Below are 20,877 nucleotides of genomic sequence, written 5' to 3'. Positions count from 1 at the left end.
GTGAAGGATTACGAATACTTATTGACTGATGGGATTAATGATATCTTCCAAACCTAATGGGGTCTGATCAGGCCCTAAAAAGGGGAGGACTTCATTTTAAATCTAGCTTGAGACATTTCCTAGTCATTTAACTCCCATTGCCTAATCAATATTACTCTTTTGCTTCAGAGAAGTCACTTCCAATTAGGGTTTTTTTTAAAGGAAAGGAAAGGAAAGGAAAGGAAAGGAAAGGAAAGGAAAGGAAAGGAAAGGAAAGGAAAGGAAAGGAAAGGAAAGGAAAGGAAAGGAAAGGAAAGGAAAGGAAAGGAAAGGAAAGGAAAGGAAAGGAAAGGAAAGGAAAGGAAAGGAAAGGAAAGGAAAGGAAAGGAAAGGAAAGGAAAGGAAAGGAAAGGAAAGGAAAGGAAAGGAAAGGAAAGGAAAGGAAAGGAAAGGAAAGGAAGTAAGCACATGACTATTCACTGAAATGGAATGTATCTAGGAAATTTAACTAGACCTATTTACCCCTTTGGCATCCCAAAGAAAGACCCTAACTGGAAACGACCTTGATTTATGTCAAGGACTGAAAAAAAGACTACATATGTACTCCTGCTGGTTAATCTTCAAACTAATCTATATTTCACTTCTACCTCTCCTCTTCAGTAGACTAATATTGGCTATCACCCACTGGTAAAGTAAAACTGCTTATTCACTAAGTCTCTTGCTTGAGTTTTTAGAAATGAGAGTTTTCATTCCCAAATATCATATCCCAAATAATTTTGTTTCTCATTCATAAAATTTGAAGATCTTTATCACTATTTTTGAGACTGAATATACTCAAAATGAATACCCCCATGTTCATATTTCAATCATGAATTTGGAGCTTGAAGGAACCTAAGAGGTATCTAACCCAACCACCTCATTTTTTATGTGAAGAAAATGAGGCACAGAAAAAAAAGTAAGTAACTTACCCAAAATCAAGCAGGTAGTAAATAGCAGAGCTGGGATGTGAACCTAGACCCTCTGATTCTAAATCCATTGTTCTTGTCACCACCATTACAATGACTTTCATGCAACTATTTTCTATCTTTAGGGAAAAAATGGATGAAACCCTGGAGTTCACAAGAGCTTATAATTTGTAGTTGATTCATTAATTTCCCATCAACAGCATAGCTGACTAAACCACGCTCAGTAATGCTGCCTTCAACAGCTCTCTCAGGAGTGACACCAATTAGTAAGGCCTCCTAAACTCCCTGAAGATGCCACCCGTCCTCCCCCATTTATAGATTTCAGTCCAATGGGAGTGTCATTAATTATTTCCTACTCTTCCAGTGGTAAATGAAATTCTCTTTTGGATCATATACCCGCCACTTGACAGAGGCAAAAATAGATTTGCTCTCAGTGTTATCGGCACAACTGGTTATACAGAAAGAGAGCAAAAATTTACCTGGCACTAAACAAAACCATCAGGATGGGCAGGTCTAAGCAAGTTCCATTAACAAGGAGAAAAGGGTTGATAATTCATATGATTTCCTACCACCCAAGTCATTGAAATGGGACTGACTGAAGATATTAAAGTATTTGGAGAATGTCAACATTTCCATCACAGTTCTACCTTGTTCTATGTTGATTCAAAAATATGAGATATTATTATACAGATCAAAAATAGCCATAATGGGAGAGCTCATGCATGCCATGAGCAAACCTAAAACAATGAGGAAGTCACAGCAAGGAGACAATAGATCTGTTGTGCAGAAACATAGTGTTTTCAGGCAAATCTATTTCAAGTGAGTATAAACTAGATATCCAAGCCTCTATAACCTAGTCACAAAGCATGCATCCTATATTACATCCAAAAGAATTACACCAATTGGTCAGATGTAATTTGAAATAAAGTTTAAAAAACATTAGGAGCCCAAATAACATTTTCTAATAGTTTTATGTTTTCACTGGAGAGGAAGAAATATATGACATTAAAGAAGACAAAATTAACCTCATTACCTCCCTGTTAGTTATAAAAATCAACTCACCTTGTTAACATGGATTTTATATAGAAATTCTAGAGGACTTTTAAAGAGATGAATTCAAATCTTGCTAAAGATACTTGGATCCAAACAGATGAATGAATGAATAAATCAATGATTTTTTTCTTCAATCTTTGGTTTTCAAAATTCTCGCACTAGGAAGTGACACATGAAAATTCCCCTTTGTTGTAGAAGTCTAGTGTCTCTAAATGCTTTAGGGCCAGCAATATATCTACTCCAACATGTAACTCATCCACTTTCTTCAATAGCTTCAAGGAAAGAGTAAACAATACACACAAACAAATACAGAGTTGTGTAAAGAAATGTAACTTACCCAACTGAAATATAGGAAGAGAAAGGTATTAGAGAAAGGGTGGGGAGGGAGAATTATAAAAAGGAGTGAATTAAGGGAGGTAATGATTAGAAACAAAAGAGAGCAAAAGAGGAAGAAACAGGAGAAAAGGGATGAAGAAAAATACACAGTTAGTAATTGTAACTGTGAATGTAAATGGGATGAGCTCACCCATAAAATAGAAGCAGAATAAATTAGAAACCAGAATCCAATAATATATCGTTTACAAGAGATACACTTTAAACAGAAAGAAAAACACAGAATTTAAGTAAAGGACTATAACCAAATCTCATATGCTTCAGCTGAAGTAAAAAAAGGCAAGGGTAGCAATCATTATCTCAGAGAAAGCAAAAACAAAAATAGACCTAATTAAAAGAGATAATCAGGGAAACTACATCATGTTAAAATGTACCATAGATATTGAAATAATATCAAAAAAAATTGCAGTCAGTTTCTCTGATAAAGGTTTCATTTCTCAAATATATGTTGACTATAGAATTGAGTCAAATTTATAAATTATTAGTAAAATTTATAAAAATAAGAGTCATTCACCAATTGATAGATGGTAAAAGGATATAAAAGGCAGTTTTCAGAAGAATTCAGAGTTATCCATAGCCATAAAAAGTTACCTAAATCATTATTGATTAGAGAAATGCGCATAACAACATTTCAGACCTACCATCTCACACCTATCAGAAGTGACAAATGCTGGAGGAGAGGAGGAGAAAATAGGTACTCTGTTAAAATGCTGGTGGAGCATTAAACTAGTCCAACCATTCTGTAAAACAAGTACAAAAAGCTATAAAAACTGTGCATACCTTTTGATCCAGCAATAGAACCACTAGGTATGTTTCCAAAAGAGATCAAAGACAAAGGAAACAGACCTAAATGTATAAAAATATTTATAGCAGTTCTTTTTGTAAAGAATTGGAAATGGGGGAATAACTGGACAAGTTGTGGCATATGATTGGGATAGAATAATATTGTACTCTAAGAAAGTACAAGGGCATTGGTTTCAGAAAAATGACAAGAATATGAACTAATGCCAAGTGAAATGAGAACCAGGAGATCATTGTGCACAGTAATAGTAATGTTGTAATGGTGATCAACTGTGAAGGACTTGACTACTCTGATCAATACAATAATCCAAGACAATTACAAAGGACTCATGATGAAAAAAAATGTTATTCACCTTCATGGAGAGAACTGATAAAATCTGAGTATAAATTGAAATATAATTTTTGCACTTTATTTTTTTTGTTTTTTAATATGGTTAATATGAAAACATTTTGCATGATTTCACATGTATAATTAATTCATTGTTTGACTTCTCAGCCAGGGAAGGTAGGAGATGAGGGAGGTAGAGAATTTGGAACTCAAAATTCAAAAAGCAAAGAATATTTAAAATAAATAAAGAATAAATGTTAATGTTAACAAAATTGAAAAGAATCAGAGCAAATAATGGATATGAATCAAATAGAAAACTAATGTGCTATAAGAAATAAATAAATAATGAATGGGAACGTTTCAGAGAAATCTGGGAAGATTTATATGAATTGATATCTAGAGAAAGGAGCAGAACTAGAAGAGCAATTCACACAAAAACAACAGCATTATAAAGACAAAAGATTTAACCATTCTGACCAATGTAACCAGACTGTGATTCCAGAGAACTGATAATGAAACCTACTACCTCCTCTACAGAGAAATATTGGACTCAAAGTACGAGCAGAAATATATGTTTAGACAGGACCAATGCAAGAATTTGTTTTACTTGACTATGTATATTTGTAGCAAGAAGTGTTTTTTTTTTGGGGGGGGGGAATAGATGTATTTTTTTTCATTAAAAATTTAATTTAAAAATTAAAAAAAGGACCTGTTATGAGAGGCTAAAAGGAGATAATATTAAAGACCAGGATATGCCATATATATATATATGTATATATATGCATATATATACATATATATATATGAGATTATTGGCAGATTAATTTTAAGAGCAAGTGTTATCTTGCAGCAGATGGGGAAGGAGATTGCAGTAAGAGGTGGTAAAGGAGGCTTGAATCAACACAATGACCACCATTTCGTAGTTGTGTCTACCTATGAAAACATTTTAACACAATTGAGCAGTCATCCACCTAAAATCACAAATGTTAGGACTAAAAGAGATCTTAAACCACAGAACAAAGAATATTATGTTTGAAAAGGATTGGAGAACTTAGAACATAAGGGCTGAAAGGAAACTCACAGTAATATAGAACACAGAATCAATATCATATTTAGAGGAGGAGTTAGAGCTTAGAATGCCAGATCAGAAAGGAACTCAAAACATAGAATATTGAGCTAAATGGAATCATAGACTATACAGCACAATGATAGAGCAGAAAAGAACCATAGAGGAGAATGTTAGAGCTGGGGGGATGTTAGAACACTGGATTTTTAAAGCTCAAAGGAAATCAAGAATGTAGAATGTCAACATTGTAAAGGACTTTAGAACATAGAGCATTAGCACTGCAAGCATCATTAGAGTAGAGAATAGTGGGTCAAAAAGGAACTTAGAATTGCAGAAGCAATTGAAAGCCCAGTAACCAAGTGGTAGACCCAGTTTCAAATTCTGATCTCAAACTCAGTGTGCCTTCAACCACATTGTGCTGCTATTTATTAATATGGACCATTCAGTCCTGTCCATTCCGATGAGCTAGTTTACACATAAACCCAAACCTGAATGTGCAATAGATTTCAGAATAAGAAAATATAATAATGATAAAGATCCATATCTACTAGACTTCAGACACTAAAAAAAGAGAAAAAAATTCATTAGCAGAAACAACTTTTAATATTTCTCAGGCACCCATAAGAATTACTATTAAAACCACTTTCCTAAGTGATGTTCCATTTCAAACATTTTCACAGAAAATGATGATTCTTATTTTCTTTTTTAAATGTTTCTTACTTCTCCCCACCACCCACCCCTTTGGTCATATCATCAACTTAACCATCCAAGCTTATGAAAAAGAAACCATGACATCAATGGCCCCCACATACTCCATCTATGGATGGGATACTAAGGAGATAATTCATTTTTGCTTTAAATAACTTCTTGATGGGGGGAGGCTAGTTTTAAAATTAATTTCCTTTATCTGCACTGACTAAACAATGAGAAGAAATTACATGGAAGTGGGCTAGGAGGACAGAGGGTTGATGGAGTATGAGAAAAACACAGAAAGACAATCTGGATTTAAAATCTAATCATAGTTCACAAAACACAAGATCCTTAAATATCTATGCAAGAACTGATTCTACTTGTAACCTGATTAGTAAAAACCAGGAGAGTCAGGTTCCAATAGCTCCTATGAAATAAATCTATGAAAGCAAAAACTCAGATGTATTTAAGTAAACTGCATGGTAATCTTTATGCCCAAATAAAGATCTTTCCAAGAAGATACAAAAGCTTGATTTTTACTAGTGTTATTTATACTTGGATACTTTTGACCAAGTTTCACTTCATTAAGATTAGAATTTGTGGGAAACTATTGCTTTCTTTAGGTTCATAGACCCAATTTACCGTTTGTTCTCCAAGATCAACTCTTCTGTGGTACTTAACAAAATCTGGTATTAATTCTGGAACACAGATTAAGAGATGGAAGAGACCTGTGAGGTCTTTGAGCCCCATTCCCTCTCTTCAAAGACCTGAAGAAATTATTAAGTGATTGGCCCAAGATGGAAGAGACACAATTTGAACACAAATGCTCGTACCTCAAATTCTATGCCACACAATCTCAAATACACAATACTATCTTGCCCTTCGAGCCTGGCACATTTATTTAGAAATATAATCATTGCCTTTAAGGAAATAGCATTCATTGTCCTTATCCTCAGTTCACGATTAGCCATATGTATTCCCGTTACTTGGGCAGATTTCCTTTAATCTCTAGCACAATGCAGTCTCTATCCAACTGGCCCTCTCTCATTTTCATCAGACCCTGAACCAGAAGACAGAATCCGTCATTTAACCTGCCACGGTGAAGAGGGTCCAGAAACAAAACCCCCCTACAAGTGAAAGCAGATGCTTCTTTTTTGGCCGGAAAACTAAGAGGTACCTTTTGTTTCCATCAAGTGTCCCTTGAAGTATCCTTTACTCAGAAGGCCATTTGTGTCTGGCATATCCCTTGTCGAAGGGCCTCTGGCCCTGAATGGCCCCCTGTATTCATTACAAACTGTATCAATATAAAAAAAATATAAAAGAACAAGATTACACTCTGCAGTGGGCACAGAACACATGTACCATATGCTCTCTTGTAAAAAATGTAAAAAGCTCTCACTCCATTGAGGAAAGGGCCAGCCCTCCAGACCCAGAAAAATAAAGATGCTCTATAAACATTCCAGATTCTGCAAGACGAGCTGCTGTCAATGAATCCAGGGTAATAATTTTTAAAGAGAACTTCCCCAGTCTAAAAGCTTACCTCCAGCAAAAAGACTCCCTTTAGCATATATTTTTCTCAGTTATTTTTGCATTCAGTTCTAACCTCTCCACCAATATAAGTTTAAGGAAAAGTTCTGGACATAGCAATACTTATTTCTGTTTAAAAGTGTCCCAAAGAGGAAGTCAAAAGGACTTTGCTACAATAATGCTAACGTCTAAACATAAAGGAGAGTTGAAAATGAGGTGTGTCGAGACTAGACTTTACAACATCAAGAAAAGAGGTTCACTTATCAGCTCTCAGCATTTCTATAAAATAAAAGTAGGAGAGCATGCAACTGTATCATCTGCATTCTCCCCTCAGAATCATCCATCAGCCTTGGGGAAATCTTCATGTCTAGTGAGCCAAAATCAACTCCATCCCTATTAATAAATGAACAGACAATTGAAGAAGTCCACAATGGGGCAAGTGAATTGGAAAAGAGCATTGATACTGGGATCTGAAGACCCAGGTTCAACTTCTGCCTCAAATGTTTGCTACCTGAATGACTTTGCTAATTGACTTTACCTCCCCAGACTTCAATTTTCTTCCTCTTCCTCATCTATAAAATGAGAAGATGGGACTTGATGGATTTGGGTCCCTTCTGGCCCTAGATCTATGATCCCAGGCTAACAATAAGATTTTAAAAATCATTATTACAAAGCAACAGTCTGGTAAAATAAAGAGAGATGACCTGGGAATTACTGGTCCTCCATTTAAACCCTATATCAAACATTCATTAGTTGTGAGACTGGTTTCATCTTTCTGTCCTAATAACAACTATAAGACCAAAGGGCAAAGGGTAGGCAATTGGGGGTTAAATGACTTGTCCAAGGTCATGCAGTTAGGAAGTGTCTTAGGTCATATTTGAACCCAGGACCTCCCATCTCTGGGTCTGATACTCAATCCACTAAGTTGCCTCTGAGCTGCTTACACCTTAACTAATTCAACCTTAGTTTCCTCTTTTCAAAAATGGAGGTCAAACCCAAACCAGTTAAACAGGTCTCACTTACCCAAGGCTCTATGCTGAGGGGATAGGCAATCCCTAGTTCCCCTCATGGTTCCCTCTCTCAGGTAACTTACATTCAGCTGAAATAACAGTAATTCTATTTCCTACATTCTAAGGTGATGATGAGGAAAGTTCTTGGAAAACCTTAAAAGGCTAAAGAAATGAGTCATTATTGTCATAAAAAGTTATGGTTGGTGGTCCTACAAGTTACCCACTACAAAAGCCAATTTCCAATATTCCAACTTTGGGGAATTTTTGAAATATCCCAACACTCTCTATTTGGCTAAATTATTTCACTTCTCCTGGGTCTCAGTTTCTTTATCTGTAAAATGGAGGATATGGACGAGATGACCGTGGACGTTTCTTCCAGCTCCAGAGCTGACTCACTGAATTCCCTTTCCATGATGGGCTCAAAGGACAGCTCATCTGGAGGGTCTGAACAGAATGATTATTGATCATTGGCAAGGTGCTGAGCTTTGGGAGGGGAAATGGTCTGTCTCTGAGTCCTGGATTGCCACCTGGCTGAGGGGTTTTAGGTTTTAGTTTCCTCTTCTTCATGCATGACTTCCATAGGGACCAGGGGAAAGGTGACTCCCAAATAGGGAAAAAATATTCATTTGCTAAGCACCTCATTCACACCAGGCATTAGTTGTGAGACTATGAAGGTACTATGAAGGACTGGAAGGTACTTTTGAGATCAGCTGGCCTAATCCATTCAATTTACACATAAAACCCGGGAAAAGGATGTGACTTATCTAAGGTCACACATCAAGGGAATGACTTGGCTCAAGCTGGAACCTGTCCATCTCCTGACTCCCCAGGGAAGTGAACTTTTCACTACACAATAATGCCTTTCTTTTGTAGTAATTTTTACAGTGATCAAAAGGAATGCTTTTATCCTTCCCTTGACCTAATTACCAAGCATGGCGGCTTCCTTTCTCAGTGGTAACAGAGGATGACTTATCAGGATATCCCTAAGTATACATGTGTGACCTTGGGTCAGAGACTCCAGCTTTCATCTCTCTCATCTGTAAAATGAGATAATAGGGCTGCAATCAAACAAGACCAAACAAACAAACAAAAGCAGGATCAAACGAGCTAATATGTGTAGGGCATTTTTTCAAACCTTAAAATGTTATATAAACAACAGCTATGAGTGGCACAATGGATAGAAAGATGTCCTTGGGAGCCTAAAAGACTCGAGTTCAAATCCTACCCTCAACACAGACAGGATGAGAGGGCTTTGGGAGAACAGTCCAAGTCCTCTCTGGCAAATCTCTAAAACAAATTATAGAGAAAGGGCCAACTCACAATAATGGAGGGAGCTTCTTTCCTTGGGAGTTCACTATAATAGTGAAATCAGAGGTCCAATCACTCTTCCTTTCAAGGAATCCAGGCTATAGCCTGGATCAAAATACATTATAGTTTTTAAACTAAGAGGGAAAAATCTCAAAATACCCAAATTCCAGTCTATGAAAATGCCATTCTTCTAGGAAACCCATGAGGGACTCCATGTTGTCCTAATTTAATACCAGATAATAACAGAGGTACTTCTTTCATTTTGGAATTATGTCCTAGGAAAGCTTTAAGCCAGATGATTTCTGAGATCCCTTCCTTCTATCTCTGAGATTCAATGAGTCTATTGAAGATAAATAGCCTTAGACTAGCCCAAGTGAATTGCAGCGCTCCATAACAATGGGTCAAACACACACGTGTGTATATATGTACAATACATATATGGACATACATATACATACATGAGTGTCTGTGATATGAGTTGAGCACTGGTTTTAGAATTAGGAAGATCTGGGTTCAAATCTTGCCTCTGGTACTTGCTTGGTTATATGACTTTGGGCAGTCATCTGATCCCTCTGAGCCTCAGTTTTCTCATTTGTAAAATTGGGAAATGATACAACCTGCCTCATTAAGGGGTTATGGTGGGGAATAAATGACAAATTATTTACATAATACATATAAAGTGCCCAGTCAACCTAAAAGTGCTAAATAAATGTTAGCTATTATTATATAAAGAGTTTTGCAAACCTTAAAACAGCATATTAGCTTGAATTCTTCTTTGTCATCTTGAACTTTGCTCAGAACAAGTTATGACCATTTTACAAATGAGGAAACTGATACTCAGGGAGGAGGTGTCTGAACCACAAGTACACAACCAGACATGATTTGACCACAGTTCTTCCGACTCCAAGCCAAGCTTCCCTCAAGGGCATTAGAAAGGGCTATCCTAAAATGCTACTCAGAGTGGAATTCTTTCTGGCAGCCTTTGTAATCAATCTAACAACATTCATTCGTTAAGTGCCTAGAATGTGTCAGGCACAAGACCCAAGAGGAACATACCTAATAACCCAGATCATTTTTAATTTAGTGGTACCCAAATAATAGTCAAAAAGAGGTCCAGAATAGAGTCTCTTGCTGGAAAGGAAAAACACAAGGGTAAAAAGAAATGCCAGGAGTTCTAACTGGGTAGATGAATCACTGCTAGATCAGAAGTGCCCTATGTAGAAGAACCATGAAAATATTGGGAGCCAATCTGACCCGGCCAGATGTTGCTTAGAAGGGGTAGTCACTTCTGCAGGGACCTCTTTTCATACTCTACCTCACTCTTCCTAGCAGAAATCTCAGTGACCCCTCACCGGTAAAAATATCTTGTGCTTGGGTGGTACAGTCAGCTTTCTTTAAGGAATTCAGAATATCTGGAGAAATTATCTAGGCATTTTGCAAAGCTAGATGCAGCCTAAGAGTTATTAATCCCCATAGTCACTCTGAGATGCCAAGGATGAGAAAGTTAGCTAAGCAGGATCATGTCTGACATTTTGGGTGGCATTCAGTGCTTTCCAACACACTTTCTCACAAGCATCCCCACATCAACCCAGTGAGGTAGATAGGGCAGATAGCCTTATTTTGCTGAGGAAGAAGCTCAAGGGAACAGCATTTAGAGATTTGCCCAGTCATACAGCTGCCTGTGAACAAACCAGTCTCCCCAAAGTCCTGATTTCTTGCCTTCATTGTCTAATAACATTCAACATCACTGTGAGAGGAAACAATGAAGTTTCATGCCCATGATCTACCAGATGGATTAGGCTTCTCACCTTGACCCTTTACCATCCATCCAGCTGGAACCTTTGGGCAGCCCGGTTCAACAGTGTCCAACAGCTCTTAAAATGAATTTCCAATTGGCTGAGTTTCAAATTATCCAGATTTTTAAAGTTTCACATTTTGTCAAAGGTGACTCTCATTCAGGCATCGTCTACATGGAACCTCTCCAAGGCTAAGAATCTGTATTTGCAAAAAGGGATGAATAAAGAATTCCTCCTGCCTCTTATTTATTCCCACTATTTTTTTCTGATTTACATTTCAATGATCCTCTAAATTATAAGAAAGGATGATATTGGCCAGCTTGCTCTTAATTACTATTATTATTAGTGACAATAATAAATTTATTATTATTAATGACAACAATAATAATAACTAACATTTATAACCCTTTAAGATTTTCAGGGATTTAACTGGCATAATTTCATTTGATTCTTAAAACTACTCTGTGAGTAGGTGTTATTATTATCCACATTTCATGGATGAAAAAGTTGGGGAAGAGAAAAGGTATGTGATTTGTCCAAGAATACACAACTAGTAAATGTCTGAGGCAAGATTAAAACTCAGGTCTTCCTGGTTCTAATGTTCTATCCACTACCCCTTGCTGGCTCTATCTCGGTGGCACCTAGCACAGGGTCATGTGCAGAGAGGTGTTGAGCAAATTATTTCTGGTGCTTGGTATGATACTATCGCAACACAGATTGGCTAAGCAACATCTCTGTTCATTTTAGTTCTACGGGGATGCAAACTTCTGAATGTAAAGTAAAGGAACTTCCCATAGGGTAGAAAAAGAAGGAAGGGGCTATCAGAGCTAGTGGATGAGAATATATGCCAGGTTCATAAACCACTTTAATGGAGGAATAAAAGGAATGCCATCGTGACCTGCATTAACAGATAGAGGGCTGGAAAAGACAATAGAAATTGGTCTTCTCTTCCAATCCCCTCATTTTACAAATGAGAAAACTGAGGCCCAGGATATGAAGAGATCTGCCCCTGGTCACACAGCGAATAAGTGGCATAGCCAAGACTCAAATCCGGCTCCCCCGGCACTAAACCCTATAAAATTTCCACTGCGTTATGTTGCCTTCTCTATGTACTTATGGAATAAATTTAATATTTATGTAGTCCACTTACTAGTCAGATCTTAAGACCCATCACTGCAGTTGCTGGGCCTTTTACTCATTTAAGAATTTAAGCAGGGCATTATTAACTTTAGTTAGATTATACTAAGCTTACTTTTTTTTAAAGAAGCATGTTTCAAATAGTCTAGTTTTCAGAAGCATCACTGTAACAGACCAGTTTCAAAAGGCTTGATTGCGAGATTTTACTTCACAATTCCTTTTCCAGATCACAGTTATTTATACTTTTAAAAGAGGATGGAATCAATATGCTGTTATCTGTGTGGCAAACAGTCTCACACAAAGAAAAACGGAGAACAATCAAATAAGACCCAGAAATCATTCTTCCAATGATTGTCATTGAATTGTAACATTAGTAAACATTCACAGTTTGAAGTCTCGTTCGATCGATCTCCAGCATAAAGTAGTGCAAAAAAAGCATTCCAGTCCCTTTATTCTATGGTCCCAAGCTTGGTACATTTCCTCCAATTCCATGTCCTCTGTGATTTTTATCAACATTTGCTACTGATGCCTTCCCAAAATTAATAATAAAAATAATTGATTTCTGCGGGCCCATACGGCCTATTTTTTTTTTAGTTAATTTCCAGTTAAAAATAAACTCTGATAAATCCAGGATAAAACCATGGCCTCTATTCTGTTAAACAATTTACTTCTTTAAGTTCACACAGCAATTAATACAAATTTTTGGAAAAAACAACCACTATGGAATCCAATGATTTCTGAGAGATGCTATGAAAGCATTGGTAAATGACCATTTGACTGTATTCATTCTTACATAGTAAATACTTCCAATGCCAACTTTTTTTCTGCTATCATTAAATAATTACTAGCAATGTTGATGGCAAGCACACACACACACACACACACACACACACACACACACACACACACACACTCCCTGTCAAATGATCTTGGCTTTTTAATCATCTCTTCCAGCTGATGTGCAAAACTCTTGCATTCTAATAAAAATATAAAGATTGATTTGCTCTCGTTTAGGCCCACCCCCCTCTACAAGGTATATCATCTGCTTGATATGTAATACAAGTTTAGTGATAATTAGGTCTCACTTAACCAATAAATGGCCTACTACTGTATGCATTAGACTCGTTTGCATATTTCAATTTCTTCACTGCACTCTGTCTGCATAAATAGATTTGGAAACTTTGGAAGGGGGAGAACATCACACATCAGTCTCCACAGTCTTGGCATTGGTGCAATTGTTTTTCTCTGTCTCACTCTCGTCCCCCTTCCCCTGACATTTTTCCTCTTTTGCACAAAGAGATTCCTTCACTCCTTCTTCCATCTCTAGATACTCAGACTTGTCCCCAAGGGAAGAAGAAGTGGAGCTCCGGAATTTCTTCAGCAAGTTAGAGGGGAGGTATGGGCAGCTGACAGCATTCTGGGTCATCTGCGTCTGCTCCTCATTCTCAGTCTCTCTATGGTAGAAATAGTTAAAGTTGGAGACAATCACTGGCACTGGCAAAGCAATGGTTAACACGCCTGCAATGGCACACAGGGACCCGACTATCTTGCCCCCCACCGTGATGGGCTTCATGTCCCCATAGCCCACAGTTGTCATCGTCACCACAGCCCACCAAAAGGCATCCGGGATGCTTTGGAAATGCGTCGTCGGCTCATCAGCTTCGGCAAAGTACACAGCACTGGAGAACAGGATGACCCCAATGAAGAGGAAAAAGATCAGAAGGCCCAGTTCCCGCATGCTGGCCCTGAGGGTATGACCCAGGATCTGAAGGCCCTTGGAGTGTCTGGAGAGCTTGAAGATCCGAAAAACCCGGACCAGGCGGATGATCCTCAGGATGGCGAAGGACATGGCCTGTTGCTGCTGACCGTTGCCACCCCCTTGCTGCTGGGCCAGGTCAGTGCCCAGGGTGATGAAATAAGGCAAAATGGAAACAATGTCAATGATGTTCATGATGTTCTTGAAGAAAAGGGCTTGGCTCGGGCAGGCAAAGCAGCGGACCACAAACTCGAAGGAGAACCAGATGATGCAGACGGTCTCTACAATGAAAAAGGGGTCATTGAAGATCGTGTGTCCGGAGTTCTCGAGGTGCAAAGACATGGTGTCGTTGGACACCAGCCCCCGCTGCCCACCGGTGCTCAGGGCCATAATAGACTCCTTGTCATCCCGAAACTCTGGCAGAGTCTCCAGGCAAAAGATGACGATGGAGATCAAGATGACCAGGACCGAGACGATGGCGATGCCTCGCGCTGGGCTCGAGCTCTCCGGGTACTCAAAGAGCAGCCAGATCTGTTTCTTGAACTCATTTTCCGGCAGAGCCTTGTCTTCTTCCTCCCTCACAAAGCCCTCGTCTTCCCGAAATTTGAGGAGGGCCTCCTCTCCCAGCTGGTAGAACTTGACTTCCTCCGTGAAGATGTCAAAAGGGACATTGACTGGCCGCTTCAGACGCCCCCCTGATTGGTAATAATATAAGATGGCATCAAAACTGGGCCGGTTCCGATCAAAAAAATATTCGTTGCGTAAAGGGTCAAAATACTGAGTCCTTTTCTCAGGATCCCCCAGTAGGGTCTCTGGAAACTGTGCCAGGGTTTTCATCTGGGTCTCAAAGCGTAAGCCGGACACATTGATGACCACCCTCTCACAGCAGTCGCTGTAGCGGACAGAACTGTAGCCGCCCCCACCCCCGTCGTCCTGAGGCAGCAGGTCAGTGTACGAACATTCATCCCCGTGGTCATCCTCGCTATAATAAAACCTCCCATCTTCTTCCTCTTCCTCCTCCTCCTCATCCTCCTCCTCTTCTTCACTCAACTCCCTTAGGATTTTTTCTTCAGAACCGCTAGGCATGAGGTCGGAGCAATGAGGGAAGCTGCTCTGCCGGTGATGGATTCTCTTCTTCTCTGAAGTTCGCTGTTGGCGCCGTCGTCTTCTGCTGCTCCGGCTGCTCTGGGGGTCATGGGAAGAGCAGGTTCCACGGGTTTGGTGGTGGTGATGGGAGCCGCTACCTCCTCCTGAGCCCCCACTGCCTTCCACCGCCGCCGTGGCAGCTGCCACAGCCGCTGCAGCAGCAGCCCTGGAGTGAGCCAGCCGCTCCCTCTCCCTCGCCCTGGCCTGAGCGGCATAGCCGTAGGGCATGTGGCTGTTGCAGCCGGAGCTCTCTGCACTTACCATTGCAACCTCCATGGTGCTGGTTTGGTGCGAGGGCTGGCCCGGGGAGGAGAAGGAGAGCGAGGAAACGCACTGTTCTTGTCCTCACCAGATCAGGGAAGCTCTGAGGGTTTAGATGGATTTCTTGGAAGAACAATAGTTCCAGTTCCAGGCCAACTTTGCATTTTCCACTCTATCTGCTCCCTAACCACTTGCTTCTCACCGGTTCCACATTGTTCCACTGGCCTTGGCTGTGGAGAATCCAGCAGAAACAGTTTCAAGTCTAGGTCAGAAAAGACGGGGTTTGCTAAGCATTCCTTTATGCTTACAAACTCCAAACACAAAAACAGTTTGGGAGCCAGTCTGTAAGGATGTCCTGAGATTCAGAAAGAACAAGCATTAGCCAGCCAGTAATGGCACCAGAGAAAATGCATTCTCTTCTCCTGCCATGGAAATTGTCCAGAACTTGGTCCATCGAACTCAAATAAGCAACCAGAAGTCTTTAGTTTTAACATTTGCCTTCCAGGGAGGGTTTAACCCATATTGGGTGTTGTGGAGTGGGTCCTGACATTGCTTCTCAAGCTCAGCAAGAAGGACTTTGAAGTCCCCCTACACATCAGTCCATCAACAGTGTCTCAACACCAGGGGCAGCAAGGGATGGGCAGAGGCAAAGACTTTAGGAGCAACAGAGGGTACAAGAGGCCACTGCAATGTCAGACTCAACTCTGAGGTCTCCATAGAAGACACGGGGGTGGAGATGAGTCACTCTTTGGCTAAGATCATGGAGAAGTTGCACTTGACCTGAAGAGGAGAAGAAACAAATGGGGTAGGGTGGGGTAGGGGGAGAAGAGGAAAGACTGTCATTTTCCTAATAAAAAACATCAAGCACCAACTTGTCTTGGACCTCCTTGTGAACACCTCACTGATTCTCTCACTTGATCTCAAAGGCCCCAAGATCTCCTTGGCCTAAGTAAAAGAGCCTCAAAAACACAAAATCAAAAGCTAAAAGTGTATTATGGTCTGTTCCCTTATTCATTTCTCACTTGCTTTTTTTTCTTTCTTGATCCCACTTGAGTCTGTTTTCTGACCCATTTACCCCATTACTCAATCTGTTTTCTTTGCACCTTTTAGTCTTTTCTTTCCTCCACTCTATCCCCACATAATTCTCAACCCAAGTCTTGCTTTCACCTAGTCCAAATAAGAGAATCACAGAACCATAGACTGTGAGAACTAGAGGACCCTCGGAGATCTTCCAGGTCTCATTTACAGATACAGAAATTGAGGCTCAGAGAAAATGATTCTTGTTCAAGATCAGCTGTTTAGGTAGGGGCAGAGCTACAGGGAAAACCCATATCTTCTGATTATCTTTCCAGTGCCAATTGTAAACTCATTTTTACTCTTTGTATATCTCCTTACTGATTCTCTCTCCTCTCCTCCCATTCATTCCATCATCATTTCTTTCACCTTCCTTTTCTTTTTATTCCATTCTTAGAGTCTTATTCGGTTCTTAAATAAGCCCCTCCTTAATCCAATTCCTATCCTCCATAACTGAAAACTTTAAAATTAGACCAGGTCAGAAGTAGCCAAACTGTGCTGTTTCTGCAATCTTTTGGTCCCTAAGCGTACTTTATAATTCCAACAAGCATACTGAACAAGGGAGAGGACAGAGAAGAGATTTGATCTATGCCTTCAAGACTTGATTTAGGCAGGAATATATCCAAATCCCTCAACCTTTTCTTCACATCTTGGTTGAGCACACTTACATGTAATAAATAGCATGCCCTTAAACCCCAGATTAGTTCCCTACCCAGAGGAGGTAGGGCAATTAATCCTAGTTCCTAATAATCCACCTCTTTCCTTTCCTTTCCTCCAAGTTTGCTTTGAAGAGTCCTGGCATAATTCCCACATGGGAGCTTATAGGATCAGATTTAGAACTGAAAGGGACTTTGGAAGTTATCAAAGCTAACCTTCTTTTTTAAAAGAAGAGGAAATCTAGGTCCAGAGAAGTTAAGGGACTTGTTTGGGATCACACTGAATGTGTCTTAGATGGGAGTCAATTCCAGTTTTAGCACTCTATCCACTATACCAAATGGTCTCTTTATCCTTTTACTTTCACTCCTTTTTCTCCCATCCATACCCCTCTACTTCTATCCCCTCAAGTCTTCTCTCCCTACTTTTTCAATATCTATATTCCCTACTAGTTTTCTCTTTACTGAAGAAGACACCTTCCTCTGAGGCCTACTCTGGGTTCCACTGTCATGAAATTTCCCTCTGGACCTCCAAGATGTTTTCCATATCTTCCATTCCTCTCCTGGCTCCTCAAATTCATGTATTCACCCAATAGAGACCAGATCTCCTATCTCCCTTTGCTTCCTTTTATATGATGCAATAGAGTTCGTGGAATGACTTTAGGTTCATGGAATCAAGGAATGATTAGAGGGGCAATTTACAGACCATTTCTGATAGCATTTTTAGCTTCTGATGTTACTGGATCTTCCAGATACATGGGACCAAAAGCAAAAGGGCTTCAGGAATCCTTGACAAAATTCATCTCTTGACCACCTGCTGCTCCTTACTAAAGTGTGTCAGCCCTGAGGGCCCTCCAGAGCATTAAGGCCTGACAAGCCCAGGTGTGGCAAATGGGGACTATATATATTCCTCTCCCCAATTAAAGGAGCTCTCCTTGGAAGGGAGAGGAAGTCCCCATTTGGAGGTTTCCCAGGAAACAGAACCGAGAGACACATCTCTCAAGGTGTCTTACATTATCTTTTTCCACATTCCAAAAAAATTATTTGTCTATCCTAGAGGAACTCCAAGTCCCTAAATGTAATATATCTCCAGATATATTTTCATAATAGAGAATTTATAAAAGCAGATCTTTTAAGATCAGTTCAGTGTTAGCACAAGGTGGTTTGTTTGTTTTTGTGACTTCAGACCTCTCTATTCCTACTTCCCAATACCAGGCCAAATATATCAGAAAATGGAAACCTGTATTTAGAGATAAAGTACCTAAGCACAACTTTCTCTGTGTAATCTCTTATTTCTCCTGACCCTTGGACATTCAGGAGTCAGGAACTCCTACACATACTCTCAGATAAGATGCCAGGCTGTCTCCTCTATACCCATTTGCCCCTTACTCCCACTCCACAAACTGATTTAGGAGGTGTGTGGGGTGGGGGGAGAATGAGTGTTACTCTTTTATTCCCCTCTCCTTCTGTTCAAATATTTCGCTCCTCTTTCATTGGTCACCAGTTACCTCACTGTCCCTTGTCTTTAAAGAGTTCCCTCCCACCCTACAATCCTGACTAGGTCAAATCTTCCCCAGGGTGAGCTAGGCTGACTCAAATTTAGTCCCAAGGGTTTCTCAATAGGGATCTAACCAAGAAACCCCTCTGCTATTGCTTTTTTAACTCTGAATTCCTATAGATACAGACTGTGCCTAGCATATAGTAGGTGTTTAATAAATGTTTGTTGACTGATTTATTGATTTAAGGCCATTAGGTTAACAGAATTAAGCTGGAACCCCCCCTCCCCACACACACACACACACCCTCCAGACTCCACCTACTCCAACACCACCAGCACCTTCAGGATATAATTTCTCTTATTTCTAATTCCCCCAAAGGTCCAGGGTGGTACCTGGATCAGTTCCTCTGATGGTGAGTGTGTGTGCACATCTGAAAGGCCAACACACAGGCACACCAACACACACGCGCCATTTATATAGCCCCTAAGTGTGTGCTCATCATATGCTGATAAAAATACATGCAAATTCAGAGCTGGGAGAAGCAAGCAAACGAAACCCGCTCACCAGCTGTTCCCCAAAGGAACAGCGGACCAGACTCAGGGATGAGGCAGGCAGCCTCTGCTAAACCGACCCCCCTTCCCCCCCTCCCCGCTGGGGAAACGACATCTTTAATGGAACAGTCGCCTCCGGATACAGGTTCATGCCTAAGCATAGGAAAGCTGGGACATGAAGCCCCTTCCCTGGGATTGGGAAAATAACAACTGTTGGCAAGGGGAGCAAACAACAACCTCTGTACCTCCCTTCTCCCACCTCCCAGGGTTATTTTTAACCGCCTTCCATTCATGCCCTTCTGTTAGATCCTGGTAGCCCCCTCCCCCGCCCCACATCCATGCCTTGTTTTTAAACAAAACTCTGTGCCCCCCCCCAAGGGGAAGAAGGTAAGGGAGGAGAGGAAAGAAAAAGAATTCCAATGATACTTACCGTTCCCAGGCAGGGGATTGGGGGGGGGGGTCTCCCTGTTTTCCAAAAGCCAACAAGGATGGGTGGTGGAGAGGGATCCTGGGGGAAAGGGAGGAGCGCGCAGGTGGGGCAGGTGAAAGGACCAAAATAAGCCCAGCCAGCGACTTCTCAGGTCGAGCGGGGGTTAGGAGGGAAGAGGCAAAGGAGCCCCGGCTGCTGCACTGCTTGGGGGAGGATGATGCTACCCTGGGAAGGACCCAGGCGTCCAGTTGCCTCCGGAGATCTACGCTCCCAGAGGCGACTGGGAGGGAACTGGAGGACCACACATACGAAAAGGGAAGGGAAAAAAAGAGGGGGGAGGGAGGGGAAAGGATGAAAATCCTAGACAGCAGCGCTCACTTGTTAAGCCCGAATTCCTTCCCCAACATCCATCTCTCCCTCTCTGGAGCGCGCTCTCTCGCTCTCTCTCTCTCTCCTCCCTCTCTCCAAGCAGCAGCAGCAGCACACGCCTCCCCGAGCGGGGGCGGGGCCAGGGCCGGGCCGAGGGTGTGGCTATAGAGGCTGTCGCCAGGGGCGCCTACCCAGGAGGTCGCAGGGGGCGGGCGCAGTCACGACGCCGCAATTCCCTCCCCCGCCCCACCCCCTCCCCAGAGGCTCTGCCGCGCCCCCACCCCCACCCCCTAGGGAGGGAAGGCTGTCTGGGATGCTGCTTCGGAAGCTCACCCACTCTGGAGGCCCTTCCGTAGGGTCCTCTCCAGTGCGTCCCATCACCACCACCCCACCCCCCCGCCTTGTAAAGGTGTGGGGTGGGAGGGAGAAGGAGGGAGAAGGGAGAAAAAGAGAGAGAAAGGAGGAGGAGGAGGTGGAGCCCTGGGAAGTGGGAGGGTGGAGAACACGATGGCCAGCGCAAGAGCAAGAGAGCTAAAATGAGGGACCAGGGCAAGGCATCCCACTGGGGACCCCAAAGGCTCAGAACCTGGAGCTGCGGAAAACCCGAGTTGCTGCCTTCCCCCCTAGAATCTTGCCACCCCCGACCCATTTCTTCCTTCCCTCCCTTCCCACTGCGTGTGTGTGTTTGTGTGTGTGTGTGTGTGTGTGTGTGTGTGTGTGTGCGTGTTCCAGCGTACATTCATCTCTTCTTGTTCTCCCTTTGTTTCTCGCGTGGCCTCCTCCCTCCAATCCTTCCTTCCCCTTTAAGCTCTAAACGCACCCTCTGGCCCCTAGCTTAGTCTGTCCCTGAGCTGCGTGGGGGGTGAGTTTCTCATTCTCGGCTCTTGCTTCCCTTGGAGTGAGGATGCTATTCTTCCACCCCACCCCTCCTCCTCCCCCCCCATTTTCTATCCCTGGGGATTTGGGGGGTGGCGGGGAGGAGACTGGAGGCGTCTGGACTGGAGAGAGATAAAAGGACGGAGCCACTCTTTCCCCCACCCCTCTCCCGGTGGAAAGTCTTTGAGGATGGATGCAACAGTTCCCAA

At 41.6% G+C, this 20,877-nt stretch overlaps 1 protein-coding gene across 1 annotated transcript; it reads right to left on the bottom strand.

Annotated features, from left to right (window-relative positions):
* Window positions 1–12,231: 12,231 nt before the first annotated feature.
* On the bottom strand, window positions 12,232–19,944 carry KCNA4 (potassium voltage-gated channel subfamily A member 4). The gene is made up of 2 exons (XM_056801992.1): window positions 19,424–19,944; window positions 12,232–15,996 (listed from the first exon to the last, which is right to left on the bottom strand). The coding sequence occupies exon 2, from the start codon at window positions 15,229–15,231 to the stop codon at window positions 13,252–13,254; it is 1,980 nt and encodes a 659-aa protein (XP_056657970.1). The 5' UTR covers window positions 15,232–15,996; window positions 19,424–19,944; the 3' UTR covers window positions 12,232–13,251.
* Between the last annotated feature and the right edge of the window lie 933 nt (window positions 19,945–20,877).

Source organism: Monodelphis domestica, chromosome 6 (assembly GCF_027887165.1).
Source record: "Monodelphis domestica isolate mMonDom1 chromosome 6, mMonDom1.pri, whole genome shotgun sequence".
Classification (NCBI taxonomy): domain Eukaryota; kingdom Metazoa; phylum Chordata; class Mammalia; order Didelphimorphia; family Didelphidae; genus Monodelphis; species Monodelphis domestica.
This window is presented reverse-complemented; position numbering and strand designations above follow the sequence as displayed.

Excerpts from the sequence above, each read along its gene's own strand:
- KCNA4 (XM_056801992.1), bottom strand. The coding sequence starts at position 15,231 with ATGGAGGTTGCAATGGTAAGTGCAGAGAGCTCCGGCTGCAACAGCCAC.